Source organism: Lygodium microphyllum, chromosome 7 (assembly GCF_053477565.2).
Source record: "Lygodium microphyllum isolate KBCC chromosome 7, Lygodium_microphyllum_v1.1.10, whole genome shotgun sequence".
Classification (NCBI taxonomy): domain Eukaryota; kingdom Viridiplantae; phylum Streptophyta; class Polypodiopsida; order Schizaeales; family Lygodiaceae; genus Lygodium; species Lygodium microphyllum.
In genome coordinates, this window is record NC_141141.1 from 4,668,701 (window position 1) to 4,695,883 (window position 27,183).

At 41.4% G+C, this 27,183-nt stretch overlaps 1 protein-coding gene across 3 annotated transcripts; it reads right to left on the bottom strand.

Moving 5' to 3' along the window:
- Positions 1-20,856: 20,856 nt before the first annotated feature.
- LOC148033137 (putative glycerol-3-phosphate dehydrogenase [NAD(+)] 1, cytosolic) lies at positions 20,857-26,945 on the bottom strand. 3 transcript variants are annotated; one of them, XM_087680873.1, is made up of 6 exons: positions 26,317-26,945; positions 25,320-26,026; positions 24,740-24,961; positions 23,963-24,210; positions 23,483-23,622; positions 20,857-21,360 (listed from the first exon to the last, which is right to left on the bottom strand). In XM_087680873.1, exons 2-6 carry the CDS (start codon positions 25,981-25,983, stop codon positions 21,219-21,221), a joined length of 1,416 nt encoding a protein of 471 aa, XP_087536999.1. In that variant the 5' UTR covers positions 25,984-26,026; positions 26,317-26,945; the 3' UTR covers positions 20,857-21,218. The 3 variants fall into 3 exon arrangements, with proteins under 3 accessions (XP_087536999.1, XP_087537001.1, XP_087537000.1); XM_087680875.1 differs by having other exon boundaries at positions 25,320-26,153; XM_087680874.1 differs by having other exon boundaries at positions 25,320-26,172.
- Between the last annotated feature and the right edge of the window lie 238 nt (positions 26,946-27,183).

The following is a 27,183-nucleotide window of genomic DNA, read 5'->3' on the forward strand; positions in this document are numbered from 1 at the left end:
ATCAATGCTAGTTCATATCTAAGTTGTGGTAGAGTAGCAAGAACTTAGCAAGATTCAAGGCATCAAAATGGTAGTCATTATCATAGTGAATGAAATAAGGTTCCAATGTGAAAAGAGGTTGATTTGGCTAATCATTGATGTAATCAACAAGTGTGATTCCCACAATCACCATCAACATTGGCAGCATCTTCATTATTGTTATAAGGTTTTAAGCTTATATTCTCATGAAGGTTAAAATATTAATATCCTTAGTGGCCCCAATTCACATTGAAACTCCTCATAAGGTGCCTCTCATACTATTACTTAAGTTTTAGTTCAATGCTCTTTACCCATTTTTGGATCTAGCATCTAGAAAAAGAATCTATGAAGCTTTTCTTGATCTTGGAGGAGAAGATCTATAGCATCAAGAAGCACACCCCAAGGAACAAACAACACGGGGCATGACAACATGAAGACAAATCTTTGACTTCAAATGACGTGACCAAGAGAAGATCATGCTCACATGCTAGAAGGAAGGGAGGGCTATTCAGTTTACCTATTGAGAGCAACAATGTAGAAGAAAGTTGTGCATCATTAGCATCATCAACAAAAGAGTCCAATAATAGAGTTATTCAACAACAAGCCATCGATTGACTCAACCATTGTAGAGGATAGTTTTTGTTTTTGGTATCTTCTCATTACCTACCTTGTAGTCTTGACTTGTTGTTTAAGTTCATGAAGTCTTTTTTTCATAGTAATCATGGACTTGTTTAATTTCAAGTGTCTTTTTCTAGTAGTTGCCTTGTCAAAGTGAGTATTACCTAGCCCTCATATATTCTATCTAATAATTTATCCTATCCAAGTATTCATCCTATTTATTCTACTTATCCTTTACTTGATATTTGGGCCAGGGAGGGTGTTGGAAAAAGGCCCTTCATTTGGGCTCATGAGAACCAACCTTTGCTTAAGAGGAGAATAAAGTAGGTAGTCATCTATGATATAACTCTTCATCTACCGAACGTGACACTGAGGTCACTAATGATGTAAGCAAGCCACTTGCCTCAACCTATATGAGACACTAAGGTCACTATTGCATGTGACATTGAGGTCACTAATTATGTAAGCAAGCCACTTGCCTCAACCTATATAAGAGGCCATTGAACTTTAGTTGTAACTTTCACTTCCAACAATCAATCATTCTCTATCCTTTTCACCCACTCTTTCCTCTTTTATCTCTACCTAACACGTTAGGATAGAGAAGGATTCTTTTTTTTGCTTTAACCCATCTTTACTATCGTCTTTTTTTTCTCAATTACCTTCCATCTTTTTCCCTTGTCACCTATTCTTAGTGCATCCCCTTAAACCTCTCCTATCTTTTGGCTTTAACCCATCTTTACTATCGTCTTTTTTTTCTCAATTACCTTCCATCTTTATCCCTTGTCACCTATTCTTAGTGCATCCTCTTAAACCTCTCCTATCCATCTACCTATCTCCTTACCTACTTCCTCTACTAGCTTCATGTGTGTGTGCGTGTGCGTGTGCACATGTAGATATATACATATATATGGTCCTTGTTAGCTTTGCTTTGAAAGAGAGCAAGGGGAATCTTCTTCTTCACAATCTTCATCATTACAACTGCTCTAGCTTATCTAGCTAGATCTCAAGCTCCATTACTATCTTGCACTATGTGATATACTCCAACTCAGTAATGTGGCCATTATTGAGTGCAACATTTCACCTGGATTTGGACTTTCACCAACCAACTATAGCACCATCGAGAAGACTCAAAGCAAATTCATGTCATGACCTACACCAACATAAAAGATAGCCATCACGCTTGGCACAATTGGCTTCTACAAGTCCTAATATCAACAATGAGACTAATGTTGGATTATAGCAGGTAGCCTCCATATTAGCCACCAACAACTCAACACTCATGGCCATTACAACCCCATAATTAGCAACAGATTAGCATTTACATGTGTCATCAATGCCACATTTATTGCTAGCTTAGGGCTTGATGACACATTCATTTCTAGAGCATGCTGAGCATTTACATGTGTCATCAATGCAACAGATTAGCTCAGCATGCTCTAGAAATAGTATGCCCAAAGAAATCAATTTAGTCCCAATCAATGCAAAAGGTCAATTGCACACATGGCGAGACTATCAATGCAATCATTGGCATCACATGCACATTCTCAGCATAGAAAGTGGCAGATCGGATTTCAGTCCACGTGCACATAGATTTGGCAGCTTCTACAATTCAAATGCATGATGGAACTAAGACAATGTCATGTTTCAATCAAGGTGTCCAAGAAAGAAGTTCTTCATCAACAAACTGCTTAGAGAATTTGAATACAAGTATTATGTAGAGGCTAGGTTTTACTTTGATATCTCCTCTCATAATCCTAGACTTCATTAGTTCCATATGTTTCTTTGTTTGTAATCTTGGACTTACTATTTAAGTTCCAAAAGTCCCTTCCCTAGAATCCTAGACTTGTCATTTGAGTTCTAAAAGTTTTTCTAGTAATCTTGGTCTTCATTGGCACCACATGTCTCATAGTATTGTAATCTTGGACTACTCAGGTAAGTTCTAGATATTGGGCTAGGTAGTATTCACTCTAAAAGACAAGACTTTTAGAACTTACCTAACTAGTCCAAGATTACAAGCTTACAAGACATCTGGTACCCATGGAGCCCAAGGTTACTAGGAAAACATTTCTAGTACCCATGGAGACCAAGGTTATTTTAGGAAGACATTTTTGGAACTTAAATAACAAGTCTAGGATTAGTAGGGAAGAGATTTTTGGAACTTAAATAGTTAAAATATGGAATTTTATCCTATGTAGGTCCAATGAGCAGCATATCATTTGTAGAGAGAATGATAACCAACAAGTCTCCCACTTCATTCTTAATGTACAGAATGGGAGAAACTAGACTATTCTAGAACCAATGCTAGCCAAATGAGCATCAATTTTTGAGTAGCATGCACAAGGAGCTTGTTTTAAACCATAAAGAGCCTTATGCAACTTGTAGACCAAGTGCTCTTCTCCTTTCACCACAATCCCTCGAGGTTGTGAAACATAGGCATCCTCGAGAAGGCCACCACTCAAGAATGTTGTCTTTATGTCCGACTAATGCACTTTCCAAGCATATGGTGCAGCCATAACGCACACCTCACTGCAGTCATACAAGATGTAGGAGCAAATGTCACCTCGTAATCTATGCCTTTCTTTTGGGCATAGCCTTTTGCAACCAAACATGCCTTATACATGTCAATGTTGCCATTAGCTTTGCACTTGAGTTCAAAAGCCCATTTGGTGCCAATAGCTTTCTTATCAAGAGGTAACTCAATAAGAATCCAAGTGTGGTTAGTGATAATAGAGTCCAACTCTTCTCACATGACCTACAACCAATGCACAACTTGCTATGCTTCATCAAAGAAGTAGCCTCGCCATCATCCAACAATGAGATCTTAAACAAATGTTCATCAAAAGGAGCCTCTACTTCCATTATATCAACCAAATGTGCCCCATGTCCATCATGTGTTGCTTGTCTAATAGCTCTTCTAGTGCATTGAGGTAAGGGAGCATCAATTTTCCTCTCCTAGAGAGTCTGATATAAAATATTACACGGCGCAGTGAACAGAATCTGAGATAGAGATAGAGAGGACACAACAGAAAAGAGGAGAATCAGTAAATTCTTTAGCTTCAAACAACTGATACAAATATGGCTCTATCCACCCGTGCGCTTCCACTCTGTGAAGCTTAGATGGTGATCTAGACACAAGATAGGTGAAGAGCTTAAGCCTAGCTGGAACAACAACTCTAACTGGGTGAAAGATGAGTGATCGATGGCTGTAAAGGGGTTTAGATTTTATAGCCTGCGAAGGCCATGAGGTTGGCCTGACCGACCTACCATATAAGCCTCCACTAGTCGGCCATGAGGGGCCGCTTTTAACTCTCTTACACCGCAACTTAATGCAATGCGCCTCGAGTTGCTATCAGCTTAACCACTCCGTCTAACCCAAAGATTAGACCCACAACGGTCACCTTTTTGCCATCCGGTCACATAGACTTCATCTGATATACAAGTCAGGACTCAACTAATGTCCGGGCTCACATTTGGCTTCTCCTCATAATGGGGGCCTTACAACTTTGAGCACCATGGATCATTGGTGGCACCTAATGAGGGTGGGGCATTGATCATATCTAACACCCCCCCTCAATGTCCACCCATAGGTGAACTATTTCCTCGGCCCAATGCCGAGTCTTTGAATATGAACTTAAAGCACATCCTTCGTAAGTGCTTTTGTGAAGATATCTGCTCCATTCTCCTCTGTTGGACAGTAGACCAGTTCCACTATCCCATCCTCCATCAAATCATGCACATAGTGATACTGGATCTCTATATATTTGGTGCGTGCATGAAACACTGGATTTTTGGCAATGGCAATGCAACTCTGATTGTCACATCTCAGCATAGTTGGTTCTTCATCGTGAACTCCCATATGCCATAGAATCCTTCTCAACCATACGGCTTCACATGCAGCAAAACAAGCTGCCTTGTACTCTGCTTCGGTAGAAGACAATGCCACTGTTGGCTGCTTCTTACTAATCCAAGAGAAAATTCCTGAACCCAAAGAGAAACAATAACCAAAAACTGACTTCCTGGAATCAATGTCTCCTGCCCAATCTGAGTAACAATAGGGATAGCTCTCGGGACAGGTTCATAGTGGGCTACTTCTTCGCTTGATCATAAAGTGGAAGAACTTGCCTTCTCCTCCTCCACTGTATGCGGCTCCTCCTTGAACACCACATCACGGCTCGCGATGACCTTCTTTGCCTCTTGGTCATATAATTTGTAAGCCTTCTGCTCATCATTATAACCAAAGAAGATACACTTTCTGCTTTTTGGTTTAAACTTGTTTCTCTTCTCATCTGGAACATGTGCATAACATTCATATCCAAAAATTCTGAAATGTGAGACAGATGGTTTCTTACCAGTGTAAGCCTCATGAGGTGTTTTTCCCTTGAGAGCCTTTGTGTAGCTTCGATTTAGAATGTAGACTGCAGTATTAACAGCTTCAGCCCAAAAATGGTTAGGCAATCCCTTGCCCTTTAGCATGCATCTTGCCATCTCCACAATGGTGCAATTCCTGCGTTCCACAACACTGTTCTGCTGAGGTGTGTGAGGCGTCGTCAATTGATGCTTGATCCCTTTGCTCTTGCAAAAGCCTTCAAACTCCTTTGAGTTGAACTCACCACCACCATCTGTTCTAAATTTCTTCACACTTTTCCATGTTTCATTCTCAACAAGTTTTAGCCATTCTTTAAACTTACCAAAAGCTTCAGCCTTATCATGAAGGAAGTACACCCACATCTTCCTACTATAGTCATCGACAATCAGCATAAAATAAGAAGATCCCCCGAAGGCCTGTGTAGGCATCTTACCACACAAGTCAGCATGCACCAACTCTAGAGGAGCCTGTGCTCTATTCTTGCTTTCTTGTGGTGGAAATGCCTTTCTCTATTGCTTGCCCATCATACAAGCTTCACATGGTTCCTTCAATTCAGTTATTGTAGGCAGGTGAGCAACCATACCTTGCTTTTGCATCTCCTTCAACACTGCAAATCCGATGTGTCGAAACCTTTCATGCCAAAGCTTACTTGTGCCCACTCCAGCAGTGGATGTAAGAGCACTTAGCTCATACAGGTTGTTCCTTCTTTCTCCTTTGCCAACAATTGTACCAGCACTATCAATAATTTATGCACCTGTCTTCTTGAACCTCACTTCATGACCAAGATTAGTTATGGCAGCAACTGATAAGAGATTTCTCCTGATTTCGGGAACATACAATACATTTGAAAGCTTTTTGACTTCACCATTTGCAGCAACAAAAGAAATAGTACCTGTGCCCGCAGCAGGGCATTTAGCATCATTTCCAACCATCACAGTGATGGATTCTTGTAGAGGCTGCATAGAACTGTATAGACCTTTCTTATTGGTCATGTGACGGGAGGCCCCACTATCCAACACCCATGAGTCAGTGGTAGATTCTTCTTGCGCCGAGGAGCACACTTCCTCAATGGTCGCCATGAATAATTCCAGCTTTGCTTCAGTCATATTGGCTATCTCTTTCCCTTTACTTTTAAGGATACCATTCTTTTCATCTGCCTTCTTGACAGAACAAACTGCAATTGCATGTCCTTTCTTCTTATAGTAGAAGCACATTTCTTGAAATTTCTTCTTTCCGCCCTTCTTCTTTTTGTCACCATCATTTTTGGTGGAGGAACCACCTTTGCCTTTTGCATTGGCAGAGAATGCAGCATCTCCATTGTTGCTTCCTTCTCGGGCTTTTAGCCTCAACTCCTCCTCCATTAATAATGCACAAAACTCCTCAAAAGTCAAAGCTTGAGGTCTCACCTGAGTATTAAGGGCAGTTACTAGTTCATCAAACTTTTGTGGAAAAATCCGAAGACACCTCCGAGCTAGCTCTTCACTAGTCTTTTGTATCCCAGCACCAGCCATCTGGTCGCGCAGATTCTTAATCCGAGTGATGAATGCTTCAACCGTCTCTCCTTCAGCAAACTTCTCCGCTGCTAGTTGATTCTCCAAGTTTTGAATCCTTGTTTGGTTTCGTGTTTCATACTGACTCCTTAGTACATTCCAAGCCTCTGACGCTTTGGTTGTATGCTGAATCAAAGTCAGAACACTGTCAGAACAGCTTGTAACTAAGGCACACAATGCATCTGCATTCCTTCATTTCCAAGCTCGTAGAAGATCTACATTCGGAGGAATCATCACACTAGGATTTGATGGGTCGGGGGCAGGATGTGGTTCTGCGTCAGTCCCCAGCATAGTCTCCAGAAGCTCATAAGAATCAAGGATAGTTGTAATTTTGAACTTCCACAAGGTGTAGTTTGTACCATCTAACTTGCCTTCGCTGAAGGTTGGTGGACGAATCCTCAATGTTTGAATAGCCGGTACAGCAACACCACCTCCTGCACCGCTTCCTAATGCGCCAGAACCGCTTCCGAAAGCCGACATAGTTTCTCTTTGCTGTTGAAGCCTTTGCCTCTTGCACACTCTCCGATCTCTAAAGCCCCCTGGGCTTTGATACCATGTAAAAATATTACACGGCGCAGCGAACAGAATCTGAGATAGAGATAGAGAGTACACAACAGAAAAGAGGAGAATCATTAAATTCTTTAGCTTCAAACAATTGGGACAAAAATGGCTCTGTCCACCCGTGCGCTTACACTGTGTGAAGCTTAGATGGCGATCTAGACAGAAGATAGGTGAAGAGCTTAAGGCTAGCTAGAATAACAACTCTGACTGGGTGAAAGATGAGTGATCGATGGCTGTGAAGGGGTTTAGCTTTTATAGCCTGCAAAGGCCGTGAGGTTGGCCTGACCGACCTACTATATAAGCCTCCACTAGTCGGCCAGGGAATATTCCAAGGAATATTCCCTTTACCATCGAGCCGGGGGCGCTGCCCCCAAACCCCAGCCAGGGGCCGCTTCCACGGCCCCCGGACTCCAAAATAGGGGCCCCTTTTAACTCCCTTACACCGCAACTCGATGCAATGCGCCTCGAGTTGCTACCATCTTAACCACTCCATCTAACCCAAAGATTAGACCCATAACGGTCACCTTTTTGCCATCCGGTCACATAAACCTCATCTGATATAGAAGTCAGGACTCAACCAATGTCCGGGCTCACATTTGGCTTCTCCTCATAATGGGGGCCTTACAACTTTGAGCACCATGGATCATTGGTGGCACCTAATGAGGGTGGGGCATGGATCATATCTAACATTTGTAATAGCCATCTAGGGACTGTTTTTTTTTCATTTACAATATCCCTTTATTACTCAAGTGCATGTTTGACTTTAGGGTAAATACCATAATCAATTAATGGTTGTTTATTAGGGGCATGTGGAGCAATGGCAGCCTGATATAATACATATGTTTGGACATTTGCAATAAGCTCAAATCCCAAAGCAAGTGGTTGAAGACCTTCAAAAATATCACCCAAGTAATATGTGGCTAGCATGTCAAATAGATCATGTTAAAAGGCTTCAAATTCAGCAGCAAAGATAATATCCCTATTGATAAAAACTTTGTGAGTTTGTGGATCGTAATCAATAGCCCTTCCTTTTGGAACCATAGCCAACAAATGTACATTTTAATGCCTTATCATTGACCTTTTCAGAAAGCTCTTTTGGCACATGAGCATAGGCTATGCATCCAAACACATCAAAGTAGTCAACCTTCGATTTCCTCTCATGGAAACCCTCAAAAGTTTTGGTGGAGATTTACACATTGAGCTTGAATTGGGCAAAAGTCTCTAATTTCCTCAAAGAATTTTCAAAAATTGGGCAAATTGGTCAAAAACCCTCAAATTTCTTGGCACTGAGGCTGAGAAATTGAAATTTGTTTGAAACTAGAGATGAGACAAGCAAGATGGATAACAAATTGCACGAAATTTCAAGAACCCCGAACTTTAAAAATTAGTATTTTTTCATTTTTTTCAGATCTACAAAAAATGGCAGGTAGGGTTGAGAAAATGTCAAGGAGGATTGAGAAAATGGTAGGCAATGCTGAGAATATTAAGAGCAGGGCTGAGAGAGGCTACCTTTGCATGGTTGCATGCAAGACTATGCACGAGACTATGTGAAGGTTGAAAACATCAATAGCTCATTCTCCAAAATAGTAGCTTCTTTTCCAAAATTGTAGCAACTTCTGCCTCCAAAACAACAGCTCCTCTTCCTTTGTCAAATGAGTAGACTTCATGTGGTGCCCGTGTGGCACTAGATAAGTGGTGGTGAAATGGAACTCACATGTCTAGCTCTTATACCAACTATTGGAAATGGAGAGAGAGAGAGAGAGAGAGAGGGAGAGAGAGAGAGAGAGAGAGAGTGTGTGTGTGTGTGTGTGTGTGTGTGAACACAAGATAGTGAACAGGAGTGGATAGCAATCACACACTCAAAAGGTGAAAGTACTACTATGATAGAATGAAAGTGCGATAGGCCTTAAGTAACTCAACTAGAGTTAATCTAACTCTAGAGTCTTGTGTCACTACTTTTAAAGTCGTAAAAACACTATACTTTGACACTTTAATAAGTCCTATGTCACACAAATTACATTGGGCACTATCCAAAATTAGCAAGTTCTAACAAAAGGGAAGTAAAGGAGGAAGGTGGTGCCTTTCATGTGCATCAATGGCACCTTATGCATAACATTACATTGTAGTGCACATGTGCACTACATCCTAGCACACGTATATCTCACTAGTTCTCACAACACCCACACCCCACTTGCATACCACCGTACGTTTGCACTAGTACGCATGCACTATGTACCCACTATACACTAGTCTACCTTAGTGCATGTGTGCGTACATAAATACACTTGTATGCATGAAAAATGGATATATGTATGCGCACCTACTCATTTCCTCTTTGTTCACTCTTTCTCTCACTGGCTACTTGCCCTATTCACAAGGGGGGTCAAGGGGAATGAGGAAGAAGGAAGTTGACACTTTGCAATGCACTTGCATATGGCCACATAGCTCATTCTAGGACCATCGCACACTTAGACACCTTGCACTTAAAGCTTACACTTAGAGCATGATGCACAAGCATCTCATTTTAGAACACGCATATTATGCACTAGGCACCATAGCACACTCCATCTCCATACACCTAGGTGCATGTGTATACCAAATTAGTGCACCAATGTATCTTAACACATGTACATTGCACCCAACTTAGTGCACTACACCTTGTTTACCACTTCTAACATTGCATACAATTCATTGCATTTAGTACTCCATGCTAGCCTAAGGCACAATGCCATTATTGCACTATACTATATCTTTAACAAAGTGCATTGTATCGTGCACCAGTGCATCCATTAGTGCATACTATACATTACACATGCACTAGTGCACATGCTCTAATGTACATGTGTACTTGTGCACCCACCCCTAATCCACCTTTAGTGCACCCACCTAACATCACTCAAGGCCTTCATCCTTTTCAAAATTTTCCCATATAGTATGCATCTTTCTTCTAATATGCTTCTTGCTACCCAAATCTTTAATTTATGCACCTTGGTATTTGTTAGTGGCAACACTCCTTTCTTCATGTCCAACTTTTCCCATCTTACCCTAGTGCTTGCATGTACTCATATCTCCTTACCTCTTTGTATAGACAAGGTTATCTCTTTGCTCCATTGTTTTGGACATTTCTTTTGTAAATTTAGCTTCATGATCAAACAAGAATGCTTGCATTTGCAAGGTTGTAATATTTCCTAATGTGTAGCCCTTAAAGCAAGAAACTGGGTATTGGGTATAGGCCACCAACATGCAAGGGTCATGCCACATAAGAATCTCTAGTGTAAAAGTATTTGTCATTGAGGTTTTGAAGTTGAGAACCATGCCACACTAAATCATGGTAGACATGGCCTCCTTTTGCTCAAAATGTGTAGCCCACTATACCAAGTACAATAGGCTTAGAGGAGGGAATGTCCACAACTGCTTAGTGGTGGACCTCCTACTCTAGCATGGTGAATCACATCCCCAAATTTGACTAGTCCAACTTCATTTCCATTTTGGAAGAGAGATCATATGAATTTCTTTGTATTTGATAGTCCATTCAATCAAAATTAATCTCCATGTATACATCATGATCTTTGTTGAGCCCTTGCTCATGTCAAGGTGGCATTTCATTAGTAGAGTAACTATTAGCCTCTATTGCAAAGGCTACTTGTCAAATCATTGAAAGGTTAGAGGTAGAGCTCCATGTGCAACTTGCACTATTCATAGTTGGGAAGTATGGAGTTTTTCAAGCTTGATGGCTATGGACCAATTGTAGCAAGGGCAAAAGCAAGAGCCATTGATGTGACAATGTGTTCGATTCACAAAGGCGTTAGCTCAAGAGAGAAGAGTTGGGCTAGATAGAAAGTGCCAACATTGTGAAGTTAGAGAGCTTTAATACCATGCACTAGCTATGCATTAATCTTGATCAACTCTATGTTCATATTCGCTTAAAAGTAGCATTTTGATCTTTTTTGCAGTGCTTTGTCATATTCTATTGTCATTTTTACCCTATGAGTAGTCATGACCATATTTGACTTTTCCATAGCTTGCATTTTATGTTTTTTGTGGTGCTTTAACTTGATTTGTACACCTAAGGGAAGGCTCACACATGTTGGCTCTTGTGCCTACACTCACTACAATCACTTCACTTACCGTTCCTATCTCTTGCAGTTCAACTTGTGCTTTTAGGTTAATTAACTATAGGTATCCTAAGTATTGTCTTTAAGAACCTTACTTACGTTCTCTCCATGACTTCTATTAGTGGCTCCTCCATGCTATAACATTGATGATAAAATTAAAGGCCATAATTATCTAACTTGAAGTGCAGTGATGAAACCCTAGTTTGTGTAGAATCACCTTTAGTATATTATTTTAGGTTCTACCCCTTGTCCTTAATGATCCTCTCCTCTTCCATCCATTTGGGATCAGAAATTTAAGGTTCATGATACGAATACTATTCGCCATGCCACTAGTCTTATATTGCACAATGTAAATAAATTGAATTCTCATAAGTAGTCTTAGACTACAACATAGATGGCACCAAGGTGTACTTGAAGCTCCTTCATTGTATTTCAAAGGAAGTCATACCAAATATTACCTCATGTCAGACATCTCCCAAGGTTTCTTTAAAGATTTAGCTAATGTAAAAGGCTCCATCACCATGCGAGCCATTACCCTCTATGGCTAGTTGCAGACTATTTGGTGCAAATCCACTAATACGATTTAGTCTTTCATTATTCAAGTAACACAAATCTAGGATCATCTTTGCAACATGGAGTCAACCCTACCCGAAGCTCATATAGTGGGGTTTGTTCTCTACAAACTACCTCTAGAGTTTGATGGTATGGTGAATGCCTTATGAGGTAAAAGTTCTACCACGCTAGGAAGTTTCCAACACATGACATCTATGTTACAAGAGTATGAGTTTGCTTTGAGATTATAGGGGAGGCTATCATCTCATTTTGGCAACCCTCATGCAAGAGCCTCAATTACCTCAAAGAGGGGTGACACTAAGATCTACCTCCACAATGACAATAAGAAACTAGCGATGTTATGGAATAGAAGGAGAAAAAGAGCAATGATTCCTCTAACTTTTCATAATCCTTGAGTTTGAACCCATATTCCAGTCATGTAGCAATGGTTAGAGCGACAATGGAATATATCTCCTAGTCCTATTGACATTGCCATTTCACAAGGCTCTCTAGTGCCAAAGAAGGAGTGTGCACAAGTGGTGGTGGTGGGGCATGATAGCCTCATCCATATCCAAGTGTGATTGATTTGAGCATAGATTTCTACCTGCATCATTAAAGTTTGGCAAATTCAAATCATGGAGTTGGTTTGCCTTTTAGGTCCATGATGGGATGTTAGATAGAGGGTAGTCTTTGCTCCTAATTGATTTTGGCATAAGGGGACACTTTGGTGGTTTGAGTGGGAAGTCCATAGTCATGATGTGCTATCTATTTCAAGCATTGAGATTCAATTATTTCTACTTGTTGTGGGCAAGGATTGGTATGATTTAACATCCACAACAATGTCTTTTTCAAGACACCTTGGTGGTGGCTTTGTCACCCGCTACTTGGGTATCCATGGTTATATCTATTATGATGGGTCTTCTTTTTTTTGTTACTCGCAAGCCCAAGTTGCTAATTCTACATATGCAATTACTATACAACAAGAACAATAGTAACAACACTACTCTACCTTATACTCACTTTCCTTTCATGGGTCGTATGAATCCAACAAAGAAAAATTGATCATCAAAATGACTACTACTCTCGATAGCCAACTTAAATACTAACTTACATGATATCTAGATTTGAGAGCCACTCACCATATGACCTTGAATGAGGCATGGCTCTACAACTACCAAAAAATTCAACGATCACTCACTACTGCTAAATAGTATCCATCAAGAAAAGCCAGAACCATTCACATGGAGCTACCTGTAAAAATTACACGGCGCAGAGAACAGAATCTGAGAAAGAGATAGAGATAGAGAGTACACAATAGATAAGAGGAGAATTAGAAATTTTCTTTAGCTCCAAATAACTGATATAGAGATGGCTCTGTCCACCTGTGCACTTCCATGGTGAAGCTTAGATGGCAATCTAGACAAAAGATAGGTGAAGAGCTTAAGGCTAGCTGAAACAACTCTAACTGGGTGAAAGATAAATTATCGATGGCTGTGAAGGGGTTTAGCTTGTATAGCCCGTGAAGGCGGTTAGGTCAGCATGACCGACCTACCATGTGAGCCTCCACTAATCGGCCAAGGAATATTTCCTTTACCGTCGAGCCGGGGGCGTTGCCCTTGGACCCTCGCCAAGGGGGCTAGCCAAGGATCGCTTCCGCAGCCCCTGGACCCCAAACTAGGGGCCCCTTTTAACTCCCTTACTCCGCAACTCGATGCAATGTACCTTGAGTTGCTACAGCTTAACTACTTAGTCCAACCCAAAGATTATATCCACAATGGTCACCTTTTTGCCATCTAGTCACATAGACCTCATCTAATATACAAGTCGACTCAACCAATGTCCAGGCTCACATTTGGCTTCTCCTCATAATGGGGGCCTTACAACTTTGAGCACCATGGATCATTGGTGGCACCTTATGAGGGTGGGGCATTGAGCATATCTAACACCCCCCCTCAATGTCCACCCATAGGTGAACTATCTCCTCGGCCCAATGCCGAGTCTCTAAAGATGAACTTAAAGCACATCCTTCGTAAGTGCTTTGGTAAAGATATCCACTCCATTCTCCTCTATTGGATAGTAGACCAGCTCCACTATCCCATCCTCCATCAAATCGTGCACATAGTGATACTGAATCTCTATATGTTTGGTGCGTGCATGAAACACTGGATTTTTGGCAATGGCAATGCAACTCTGATTGTCACATCTCAGCACAGTTGCTTCTTCATCCTACAGTCCTATATGCCATAGGATCCTTCTCAACCATACTGCTTCACATGCAGCAGAATAAGCTGCCTTATACTCTACTTCGGTAGAAGACAATGCCATTGTTGACTGCTTCTTACTAATCCAAGAGAAAATTCCTGAACCCAAAGGGAAACAATAACCAGAAACTGACTTCCTGGAATCATTGTCTCTTGCCCAATCTGAGTCACAATTTTCCACAAGAGAAGTTTCAGAACTGTATGTAATACCATAGCCAAGAGTTTCCTTCAAGTATCTAAGCACTCATATCCTAGCCTTCCAATGACTCTTATGAGGTTTGTTTGAAAACTTGCTCAAAACACGAAGAGCAAAACTAATATCTGGTCCGGTATTACACAAGTAGATCAGACTACCGACCATCCTCCTGTACCTCCCAATGTATGCCCGTGCTGATGTATCCTCAATGGATAACTTTGCATTCACCTCCATAGGTGTAGTTATCTCCTTGCACTCGGTAATGCCAAATCCCTTCAAGATCTCCCATGTATACTTCTTCTAAGAAATGAAGATCTTTCCTGGCTTTTGCCAGACTTCAATTCCCAAACAATAGTGCAGCAAGCCCAAGTTTGTCATTTCAAACTCAGAACTCAAAGCCTTTCGAGTTTGGTTGATCATATCTTCATAGTCACATGTAATAAGAAGGTTGTCCACATATATGACAATCACTACAAACTTTTCACCATCCCTGTAAATATACAAGTTAGCATCTGAGGCACATCTTTTGAAGTTTAAGCTAAAAAAGAACTTATCTATCCGCCGGTACCATGCTCTGGGGGCTTGTTTCAGCCCATACAATGCCTTCTTTAGCTTACATACTTTGTTCTCAGAATGGGGGGTCACAAACCCTGGTGGCTAAGCCACGTACACCTCCTCCTTGAGGTCACCATTTAAAAACATTGACTTAACATCCATTTGGTAAACTAGTCACTGCTTGTGGGCAGCCACTACAAGTACTGTGCGAATACTGGTCGTTCTAGAAGTTGGGGCAAATGACTCTTGAAAATCAAACCCTTCAACCTATGAAAATCCTTGTGCAACCAATCTAGATTTGTACTTTTCTAAGATACCATCAGCCTTGTATTTTACCTTTTAGAGCCACTTGGTGCCAATAACCTTCCGCTTTGCTGGCCGATCCACTAGCTCCCAAGTGTCATTCTTCATTATGATATCATACTGAGCTTGCATAGCTACCTTCCATGCTAGATCTGCAAGTGCTTCTTCTAAGTCAGTTGGCTCCTTTACTTCTCTTATAATCTCAGTCATCAAGGCCATATTGATTATGTGAGCAGAAGCCCTCCTTTGCTCCTCTATTCTCTGAGATCTCCTTGGTCTGTCTGCCTTCCCCTCAACAGATGTGGACATAGGATTATTGTGGTCATAGAGGTGCTTCACCCAACATGGCAATGCCTTTTCCACTGGGGTGATGTCAGGTTGGTGAACTTTTTCCTCATCATCTGAAGGTGATGCTTCCTCCTCCTTAAGGATAAGGATAGCTCTCGGGACAGGTTCATAGTGGACTACTTCTTCGCTTGAAGATAAAGTGGAAGAACTTGCCTTCTCCTCCTCCATTGTATGTAGCTGCTCCTTGAACACCACATCACGGCTCGCGATGATCTTCTTTGCCTCTTGGTCATATAATTTGTAAGCCTTTTACTCATCACTATAACCCAAGAAGATATATTTTCTGCTTTTTTGTTGTAACTTGTTTCTCTTCTCATCTAGAACATGTGCATAACATTCACATCCAAAAAATCTGAAGTGTGAGACTGATGGTTTCTTACCACTGTAAGCCTCATGAGGTGTTTTTCCCTTGAGAGCCTTTGTATAGCTCCGATTTAAAATGTAGACTGCAGTATTAACAGCTTCAGCCCAAAAATGATTAGGCAATCCCTTGCCCTTTAGCATGCATCTTGCCATCTCCACAATGGTGTGATTTCTACGTTCCACAACACCGTTCTGCTGAGGTGTGTGAGGTGTCGTCAATTGACGCTTGATCCCTTTGCTCTTGCAAAAGCCTTCAAACTCCTTTGAGTTGAACTCACCACCACCATCTGTTCTAAATTTCTTCACACTTTTTCATGTTTCATTCTCAACAAGTGTTAGCCATTCTTTAAACTTACCAAAAACTTGAGCCTTATCACGAAAGAAGTACACCAACATCTTCCTATTGTAGTCGTTGTCAATCAACATAAAATAAGAAGATCTCCCCAAGGCCCATGTAGGCATCTTTCTGCATAAGTCAGCATGCACCAACTCTAGAGAAGCATGTGCTCTATTCTTGCTTTCTTATGGAAATTCCTTTCTCTGTTGCTTGCTCATCACACAAGCTTCACATGGTTCCTTCAATTCAATCATTGTAGGTAGGTGAGCAACCATACCTTGCTTGTGCATCTCCTTCAACACTGCAAATCCCATGTGTCCAAACCTTTCATGCCAAAGCTTACTTGTGCCCACTCTAACGGTGGCCGTAAGAGCACTTAGCTTATATAGGTTGTTCCTTCTTTCTCCTTTGCCATCACTGTCTAGAATTTCTGCACCACCTGTCTTCTTGAATCTCACTTCATGAATAAGATCACCATTTGCAGCAACAAATGAAATAGTATATGTGCCCGCAACAAGGCATTTTGCATCATTTCCAACTGTCACAGTGATGGATTCTTGTAGAGGTTGCATAGAACTGTATAGACCTTTCTTGTTGGTCATGTGACGGGAGGCCCCACTATCCAACACCCATGAGTCAGTGGTAGATTCTTCTTGCGCCGAGGAGCATACCTCCTCAATGGTCGCCATGAATAACTCCAACTCTGCTTCAGCCGTATTGGTTGTCTCTTTCCCTTTACTTTTAAGGGTATCATTCTTTTCATCTGCCTTCTTGACACGACAATCTGCAATTGCACGTCCTTTCTTCTTGCAGTAGAAACACTCTCCTTGAAACTTCTTCTTGTCACCCTTCTTCTTTTTGTCATCATTTTTTTTTTGGAGGAACCACCTTTGCCTTTTGCATTAGTAGAGAATGCAACATCTCCATTGTTACTTCCTTCTCGGGTTTTCAACCTCAATTCCTCCAGCAATAATGCACAAAACTCCTCAAAACTCAAAGCTTGAGGTCTCACCTGAGTATTAAGGGCAGTTACTAGTCCAAACTTTTATGGACAAATCCGAAGACACCTCTGAGCTAGCTCCTCGCTAGTCTTTTGTATCCCAACACCAGCCATCTGGTCACGCAGATTCTTAATCCGAGTGATGAATGCTTCAGCTATCTCTCCTTTAGCAAACTTCTCCGCTACTAGTTGATTCTCCAAGTTTTGAATCCTTGTTTGGTTTTGCATTTCATACTAACTCCTCGGTACATTCCAAGCCTCTAATGCTTTGGTTGTATGCTGAATCAAAGTCAAAACACTGTCAGAACAGCTTGTAACTAAGGCACACAATGCATCTACATTCCTTCGTTTCCAAGCTCGTAGAAGATCTGCATTTGGAGGAATCATCACACTAGGATTTGATGGATCGAGGGTAAGCTGTGGTTCTACATCAATCCCCAACATAGTCTCTAAAAGATCATAAGAATCAAGGATAGTTGTAATTTTAAACTTCCACAAGGTATAGTTTGTACCATCTAACGTTCCTTCGCTGAAGGTTCATGGACGAATCCTCAGTGTTTAAATAGCTGGTTCATCAACACCACCTTCGTGCACCGCTTCTTGATGCGCTAGAACTGCTTCCGGAAGAGGACATTGTTCCTCTTTGCTGTTGAAGCCTTTGCCTCTTACACACTCTTCAATCTCTAGAGCTCCTTGGGCTCAAATACCATGTAAAAATTACACGACGCAGCAAACAAAATCTGAGAAAGAGATAGAGATAGAGAGTACATAACAAATAAAAGGAGAATTAGAAATTTTCTTTAGCTCCAAATAACTGATACTGAGATTACTCTGTCCACTTGTATGCTTCCACAATGAAGCTTAGATGGCGATCTAGACAGAAGATAGGTGAAGAGCTTAAAGCTTGTTGGAACAACTATGATTGGGTGAAAGATAGATGATCGATGGCTATGAAGGGGTTTAGCTTTTATAGCCCGTGAAGGCAGTTAGGTCGACATGACCGACCTACTATATGAGCCTCCACTAATCAGCCAAGGAATATTCCCTGAACCCCCCAACCAGGGGCCACTTACGCGAACCCCAAACCCCAATATAGGGACCCCTTTTAACTCCCTTACCCTGCAACTCGATGCAATGTGCCTCAAGTTGCTACCAGCTTAACTACTCAATCCAACCCAAAGATTAGACCCACAATAGTCACCTTTTTGCCATCCAATCACATAGATCTCATCTGATATACAAGTCAGAACTCAACCAATGTTCAGGCTCACATTTGGCTTCTCCTCATAATGGGGACCTTACAACTTTGAGAACCATGGATCATTGGTGGCACCTTATGAGGATGGGGCATTGAGCATATCTAACAATACCATCTAGAAAACTTTCCCAAATTGACAAGTTGTATCCCATACCTCATATGAAGAAAAATCCCATTGCCATCTTCGAACATACCTCACAAGCACCCACTTCTATGTATTTAAGTAAGAATCATTGCCAATTGTCTCTTTGCATATCTCATATCAAAGCCCTTCTATTTACTTTTTCTGGAGAAGGCAAGCCCTATTAACTCAGATAGGTTGTCCTGTGACAAATGCAAACCCAGAAACGTATCATAGTGTTCCTTACCAAAAAATGCACTCCATTATCCTTTTGGAGAGTTATGCTTTTCACAAGTCCACTTAGTGTCCTTTAAATCCAAAATCTATCCATGGCAACTAGTTCCATCTTAAACTCATGTATCTTGACATATATAGAGTCTTGTTGAACCCACAAGCTATTCAAGGCTATCAATATTTCTAAACATTCATTGACAACTTCTCTTATTTATTTTCGTGTGCCTTCTCACATATAAATCTCAAATCACTGATTTCAAAAGTACAAAACCCTTGCTAAAAATCAACAATGACTCACATGAAATTTTCTATCTTGACATTGGACAACTCACAAGAGTCCATCTCAATGAACTCACCACGTTCATTAAAGCTCACACAGGATTCGTCACGAACTCAGTTCCTTATCATCCTACTACTAGAGTCATGCTTGCTCTCACAATTTGCACGACTTGCTCATTACTTTGGAAAGGAAGAGTATACCACTAAAATTGGCACTTTTTCTCATTACCCGTGGCATTGTCACTTGTGGTAGTATGGGGCATCCCTCAAACATCTCTCATCTGTGCTTCGTCATAGTTCAATGACGACGCCCTACCACAAATGCTAAGTTCATAACCGCATCCTACTTGTCACGATACTTTCTGGAGTCATTCCATGCTCCATGCCATTTACAGTCTCTTCCAATACTCAAACGAAGCAGCCGTTGAAGCCCTGAGCTCATGGGATCAAACAAGGGCCCAAGCAAGGTGTAGGGTTGGTCATCTTCAATGTAAGAACCAGCGCTACACCTAATTGGAAATTGACACCCCAAGAGTAAGAAGGATTTTTAATAGCCTAGGGCAATTTGGAGACTTCGTGGGTTAAAGCTCAACCGTACTTGACAAAAGAAACTTTACTAGTGAGCATGGAAACGCATCAAATTACCCACGCTTAGAATGTTGTTATTGTGAAAAGCCCACCTAAAAGTTGTTGGTTGGATGTGACCTTGTCGAACGCCTTCACGTACTTGATGTTTGGCCTTATGTGAACTCAAAGTCTAAATGCATATCCCATCCATACTTGCATTGCAAAGAGGTTAACTCCAAAAATGGTTGGATCGTGCAAGCACGCATGTCAAGGTGTTTTGGAGGCATGCTACCCTTGAAGATCAAGATCAAATGGACCGAACTGTATAGAAAGCCTCTCGCGATCAGAGGCGTTTTAGTCTACACTTTAGATGCTAAATTAAAAGCCCGAAAATTTGATTGGATGTTACGTAAGACTCCCAAGGGGGAAACTAAATCTGTAATTATGCAACTAAGGATACTTATGAAAAGTGAAATATGCACTTCTGTGATTGCCTTCTCATGCTCCAAAAGCAACTTTCATCGTGATACTCTCCTTATTGCACATTAACGTGTAGATATCAAACAAGGACGTTGAAATTTTGCTATATTAATTTTTAACACTTCGAGTTTACATCCAGTTTTAAATATGCTATCTAGTTTTGTGTCATCTTTTGTCGCTCTCTTTAGGAAGAGTTTTGTTGGAGAACAGAATGAGTAGAAATTCAGACTTTCTTTGCAAAGAATACTTGCCCGTCTCACATGAAGTAAGCCATGGATACTTTTGTCCCCACTAACAACGAACATTAAGAAAACCACCCACGTGAGCTCCTCTTAGATTAGGAAAACTTGGCTACAATGTTAAGCCGTATGGATTTTAGAAATTCACCATCACCGAAATGTATAACAGTTAACCGAGACCTGCTGACAGAGATCAAGGGCAGATATGAGAGTTCAAAGTTTGTAGAACACTGCTTACAACTAATATCTTTGGTAGAGTTTCGAAATGCACTGTTTCATTTTGTCACAAAAAAGCCTTGCATGATTCTGACATGATTCCTGACAGGTCCCAAAGAGCTCATAATGGGATGACTAAATCGGACGCATTGAAGAATGTCTTTATCAATAGTAGAACTTGTTTAAGTGAAAACAGAGATTAATCTTGTGTGACCTTTTTGGTCTCAGCTGAGTTTGATTTGGACACGACCACAAAGTCATGCCTACCGAATGGCATTTTTCCGTTTGTGGCTATGACGATGAAAGAGAGGAAACCGACTTTGTCAATCCATTCATATTAACATGGGCAATTATGCGAATCATCACAAGAGATGACACGTGAGGGCACTTCAGCTCGATAGGAGGACGACCGTGCTCACATGCAGCCTAGTGCTCATTTAAACTGTGTTTCAACCTCCAGCCAAACCCAAGCTTAACCGGAGCTCAGGTGAAAGGCTTTCTAATAGATCATATTTCTAGTATGAAATGCAAGTGTGTACCCGAAGACCACCACCTGCTGCTTCTCAGATATTGGTTGCAGCACTCCTGTACACAAAGCGGCTCCAGCAGGAGGCATCTGTAAACACTTGCAATCAGTCACATGAGAAAGAGGAAATCTAGTCGACCTTCACCCGACAACCCTCAATTTGCTTGAGATACCCTCGGACTTCCAAGAAGCTGCGGCAAGTAGAAACCCTTGTCTTGAACAATTTCTATGCGCCTCCTTGGATCATACATATTTTCATCTCTCAACGCTTCCAATATGGCTTCTGCAGAGGACTCCCTGCAAAATGAAACCCCACTAAGATTAAAAACCACCTCAGCACAAATACATGTGCAAACGTGCACAACTGTGCTATCAATAAACTAATAACACCTCTGGATATGAGCCTATCTTTGCACAAGTAAATCGGGACACTTACACCTTCACAGACATTGACGAGGGCATTGTTCTTACAAAGTGAATACCCACATTGGATAACAATTAAGTAAAATCATCTCGTTCAATTTAATTTGAAAAAGTACTTTCAGCACGTTTTACGCAGCAAGTAGTTTCAATAGTAGGATCGCTGTTTGAACATATAATTTGGCCTCCTAGGTTTTCCATTCAAGTCAACTTTGAGTATTACTTTCCTACTTTCTCTTGTGAACGTTCCTATTATATCCTCACTCCCTGAAGCATCATGTTTATCCGTCTACTAAACAAATTTGATGGAAGATTCCCAGGACTTACCCTACAGTTGAAGATTCCCATGGCTTACCCTACAGTTGGAAGTCTTGTATATGGACGTTCATTTATCAGTCTACTGCACAACCGTACAACCTCACAGTTGGGCATATTGTATATGGACAGCCATTCTAAAGCTACTTCACTAAAGGACAATCCAATAAAGAAACAGATTGTTAAAACTTAACTTTACTACAAATTTGTGCATACAAAATAAAGTATCCCAAAACTCGAAAATACTGGGTTGCGTTTTAAATTTTCTGGCTCCAGATTGTGCTTTTCTTGTGCTCACATCTCCCGTGATTGTTGCACATACCTGTTGACGGGTGTAGCATATGCAAATTCACCAGTCAATCTATGTTTGTCAACTCTTGGTGCATGGTCAGGGTTCCCACATTTCATGCTCATGGAAGGTGACAAATCTCACATTGTCTTGGGGGTGGCACAGATCACGTATTTCATAGGTGGCATGTGATGATAGTATGTATTTTCAATAAACAAAGTTCAATACAAATTGCTCACCAAGATACTCTTTGCGAGGCATGGCTCTTGAACCACTAGGCTTTCTACTTTAGAGAACCTCCTACTGACACCAAGGCTGAGCGACATGTGACACACCTTGCAAGGCATGGTACTTGAACCACTAGGCTTTCTACTTTAGAACCTCCTCCTGACGCCAAGGCTGAGCGACATGTTCAATGAAGCCTGTGGCCTGATCATCTTGCTAAAAACCATGGGCCCTCTGAGCTCTAAAGTCTCTGGGAAAAATTACCATTGCTCTGAATTGCAATGTTACATTCTCTTGCATAGTCATGACTAACTTGGCAAACCTATGAGCCCCCTCATGTCGTTGCAAATGCCAACCATCAGCAGGCCCTGGTGCAGCAACCTTCTTGCACCTGCCACTGGGCCTCATTTGCAGGACTGTGTAGGACTGTTGTACCCTCAAAAGAGGAAGGGACAAGGGATGGGTATATTCATAGCCAGTATGGACTATCTTCTTAATATGATGTACCTGCAACTGACCTCAAAATTTACAGGACGCCGTAGGATGGTTGCTTGTGCTGCTGCTGTGCCCTCAAAAGAAGAGGGGAAGGGACGGGTGGATTCATACTGTTGGAATATGGACTAGGTTCTTCAGTCTTATTATGATCCAAGTGCCAAAGATTTTATGGACTTCAAGCAACAGATGGGGAAGGAGTGCAATGAATATACTGACATTCCCGGCTGGATCACTCCTCTTTACTTTGAATACCCAGCTGGTTATTCAAAGTGATATCAGAAACAACAACCAACATGTTTGAGACAACAACCAGGCACCTTGAAGTGAAACCAAAAAGCTTCCATGATTCCTTAATCGTCAAGTCCCCGCTGTTGTGTTCCTAAATATAATGTTACAGTATTTTAAAACCACTCCATTTTTGTTCCAATTCATTTTAAGAAGAAAATCAACTCAAAGTCCCAACTGAATATGACACAAAGAAGTTGAAGCAGATTGCTATGCTGTTGAAACGGAAACTTGTTCTTGAAGGAGCAACCCATCTTGCACATCTAGAAATTTAAATGAACACTACCATTCACCCTTGCATAAATAAGGTCCATCTTGAAACATACCATTAAGTGTCAATAAGAACATTGAGAGCACTACTGCAGAAGATACAAATTTATTCCAACTTACCTCTTTATAAGAATTTTATGTAAGGTTTGCAAGATGGGACAAAGCTCAACAGGTACAACTAATCTGTTGACCTCAGGATGCATAACACTCAAACTTGGTTGTCGAAGGAGCTCATAGAATGCTTCAACAGCTGATACACCCTACAAAAAGAACAGAACTTGAGATCAAGTATACCATACCCTGGTCAAGGTGCGCTTGGTGATTCATATTCTGTGAATGGCAAACACAGGCTTTGATAGTAAAGTTTACTGCTCTGATAGGTGACCAACTGCATACATCACATGATATTGTGGAAGTAACAATTTAACGTGAGTGGAAACACTAGCTAGCAGGAAACAACTATTTCTTTAAACTGAAAGTCAGGCCAGCTATCCAAAAAGACACCTTACTACGCTAATATGATGCTCAGCAGGAGACTGGCCCTAGTGTAAGACCTCAGTAAAAATGAACAATGACCAATGAAATTTCTTGCAATTGTACCTGTATCATTCCCTTTCCTTGAATACTATCTCCCATGTCTGGCCTGAGCTCTCCTTGTGCCACCTTCTGGCCATACCAGGCATTTCTTCCCTTAAGCAATGTGACGTATGTATCGGCTAAGAGTGGGCCAGCCAATCTCTCGGGCTCCTCTGTTAGCAAATGTGTAATGAAGATCATTTCTGATGTGCAGTGAGCAAAGTAGACAGATTTACTAGTGGCACTCTCATTCGTGAGTGCAGCAACCATACCTGCAAATCACCATAACTGTCAGACCAGCTGATGGCGCCAGGAGAACAGCTTTGTTTCACCTTTAACTGCTTATATAATTTGCTACATTATTCATCAATTTAATGATTAATCACTTTCCCTAAACTTGCTCTGCTTCCGAAAGCATAGAAAGTTAGACTCGGTTTTGTCCCTCTACTTGCCTGGTGTTTTATTAAACTCGTTCATATCTAACCCTGCCTCGGGTAGAATAACCAGAATTATGCTCTGTTAGAAAAATATACGAATTTTGTACTGAATACCCAATCCAGACTATTCTGAAATACTCTCTAAACCTGTAAAAGTCCCCAAAACGAACGACATTATTCTGCTGCCCCCCTCCCTCCCCGGCTTTACATTTACCAGCTAGCGTACATGCCTCGAACATTTTGGTGACATCATCAAGTCATTACAATTCATACATGGACAGTAACGCTGTGGAAGAAGACTTCAAAATCAAATAAAATATAGAAGATGGACAGTAGAGATCAGAAGCCCAGGCAATGCACTCACCAGCTCCTATAGCATACACATTCTTGAGTCCACCCATGACCTCATGTGTCACCAAATCTGGATTGTCCCAAACCATAAAATGTGGCTGACGTAAGAATTTTGCCAATGGCTTTCCCCAACGTTCAGATCCGCATATCCGTGCATTAGCGTACTCCAAATTGTAAATTTCAGCAGCAATATTTGGACCTCCCAAATAAAGAATATTTTCGATTGGAACATTTACTGTTCACCGCAAAATCAAATCGTTTAGAGTTTTATAACAACTAAATGCGCAAATTTAACCTGGTTAACTTGACGTCACAACCAGAAAGGTATGAATTAGGCCAGAATGTTAAGAAAACTGATGAGAATGATTTCTCACAGAACTGAAGATCAGAAAAATCTGTACAAGACAAGCCACTGACTAATTGCAGCATCACAAACACCTGGAACAGGAAATTTCTTTGCTTCTTGATTATAAGGGGAAAAAAATAACTTCCGGTTGGCATTTTTATATTAAATTAAATATAAGTCCATGATAGTCTGAAGCCATGTACATATGAATAAACAAGAAAACAAAGGGAGGACCGAGAATACTTACTGGCTTCCTGAATCATTTGTGTAGGTGTAACAATATGAGGCTCAGGTGATAAGGCAGCTTCCACACCTTTAGCTAAAGAGATAATCACAGGCATCGTCCTGCGTTCTCTCCAGTAACGACCAATTTCTTCAAACACAGGTCGGGTTTCTGTTGATGGAAGGCCATTTATAACAATATCTGCATCCCAGACAGCTTCTTGTAAGTTGGTGACAACCTTAAGCGGACAAAGCGGAGTTTCTAGCATGTTAATACAAAAGCCATCGCGTAAAATCTCGTCAGCATACAAGATGCGGTCTCCAAGCCGTCCCTCTACATATTTAAGGTAGGCACATTTGCGGATAAGACGCCTCAGCACATCTTCTCTGCCATTAATAATTTCAAACAGATGCTCAGCTGAGGCCCTGTCCACTGCTTTCCCAGCCCTACGCCAGATTCGAATCTGTATCTTGTCTCTCAGGTGTCCATAGGCATCTTGAAGCATGGCTACAAAAACACTACCCCATGCACCTGCTCCCACTCCCACAATGCGCAAAGGATCTCCATCAGGCTTGCCAATAAGCTGTCTCAGCTCTGCCAAGCGCTCTTCCGCTGATTGTGCGATTCTTTTGGAAGGGACAAGGACACTATGTCCATGGATGTGGCCATTTGCATAAGGCAGTTCCATGGATGCAAATGAGAATAATCCTTAGCTCTGGCAGTTTTGATCTCTGGCAAAATTAGCTGCTACGGTCAGAACTATGACAGAGAGGACCGATCCTCTGAGAAAAGCATTGGTTGAACAAAACAATGATGAACCTGGCACCTTGTTTTTTTTTTTTTTAACACCGTAGGGAGCTGCTTGAAAAGAAAGCAGCTGCAATTTCAGAAATGATGAAGGCCTTTCAAAAAGGACATGAATGGAATGGAGGTGACTCACTTCTTAGTTATCTTTTCAAGCAGCTAAAATTTCAGCTATCGTGAAAGCCTTTTAAAAACGGAATGAAGGGAGGTGACTTACTGCTTAATGATGGAGATAACTTCGAAGAAAGCAAGCAGGTTGTGGCAGAAGTTCAAGCCAAGGACCTGAAAGAAGAAGAGCCTTCCTTTCACAGCTCAGACCTGAAAGGACTTTCGTTCACAGTGCAGACCAGAAAGCACTTCACGTTCACAGCGCAAGGCATTTCTCTCTCTCTCTGCACGGCAAACTGGACATAACTTCGAAGATAGCAAGGAGGTTGTGGCAGAAGTACAAGCCGAGAACCTGAAAGAAGATAAGCCTTCCTTTCACTGCTCAGACCTGAAAGGACTTTTCGTTCACAGTGCAGACCAGAAAGCACTTCACGTTCACAGCGCAGGGCATTTCTGTCCCTGTGCACGGCAAACTGGATGACAGGTTTACTTTCCTGATGAAGAGAAGCTCAGGTGTGAGTAATCCTTCGATGGAGGGAAATTTCAGGCGCGACCGTCTCTTCGGATATGACGAAGTTACGAGAAGCTGTAAAAATGAGGTTGCATGCACAACAGAGACAGAGAGAGAGAGAAGAAGAGGAACTGATGTCGGCAGGCGTCATGTAGTTAGTTCTGAGAGAGAGAGAGAGAGAGAGAGAGAGAGAGCGTGCGTGTGTGTGTGTGTGTGTGTGTGAGAAAAAGCGAGCGAGTGAGAGGAGGGTGAGGGTTTTTCAAAGCTGGGTTGGCGGAGGTAAAGAGGGAGAGAGAGCTAGCCGGCTTTGATTGGTGCAGCTTTCAAGCTTTTTGGTACCTACCTCCTGGACCTTCTAGCGCCTTGTCACACGGCAACTTTGTACCGCCACCTACTTGGTGATTTCTCATTTCATTTCATGCCAAAAAAGTTAGTGAGATGGCACAAAGTCCATCCTAACCACCC

Excerpts from the sequence above, each read along its gene's own strand:
- LOC148033137 (XM_087680873.1), bottom strand. The coding sequence starts at position 25,983 with ATGGAACTGCCTTATGCAAATGGCCACATCCATGGACATAGTGTCCTT. Across the intron at positions 24,962-25,319 it reads ACAAATGATTCAGGAAGCCA|TAAATGTTCCAATCGAAAAT; the intron begins GTAAGTATTCTC and ends TGCGGTGAACAG. Across the intron at positions 24,211-24,739 it reads TGTGTATGCTATAGGAGCTG|GTATGGTTGCTGCACTCACG; the intron begins GTGAGTGCATTG and ends GGTGATTTGCAG.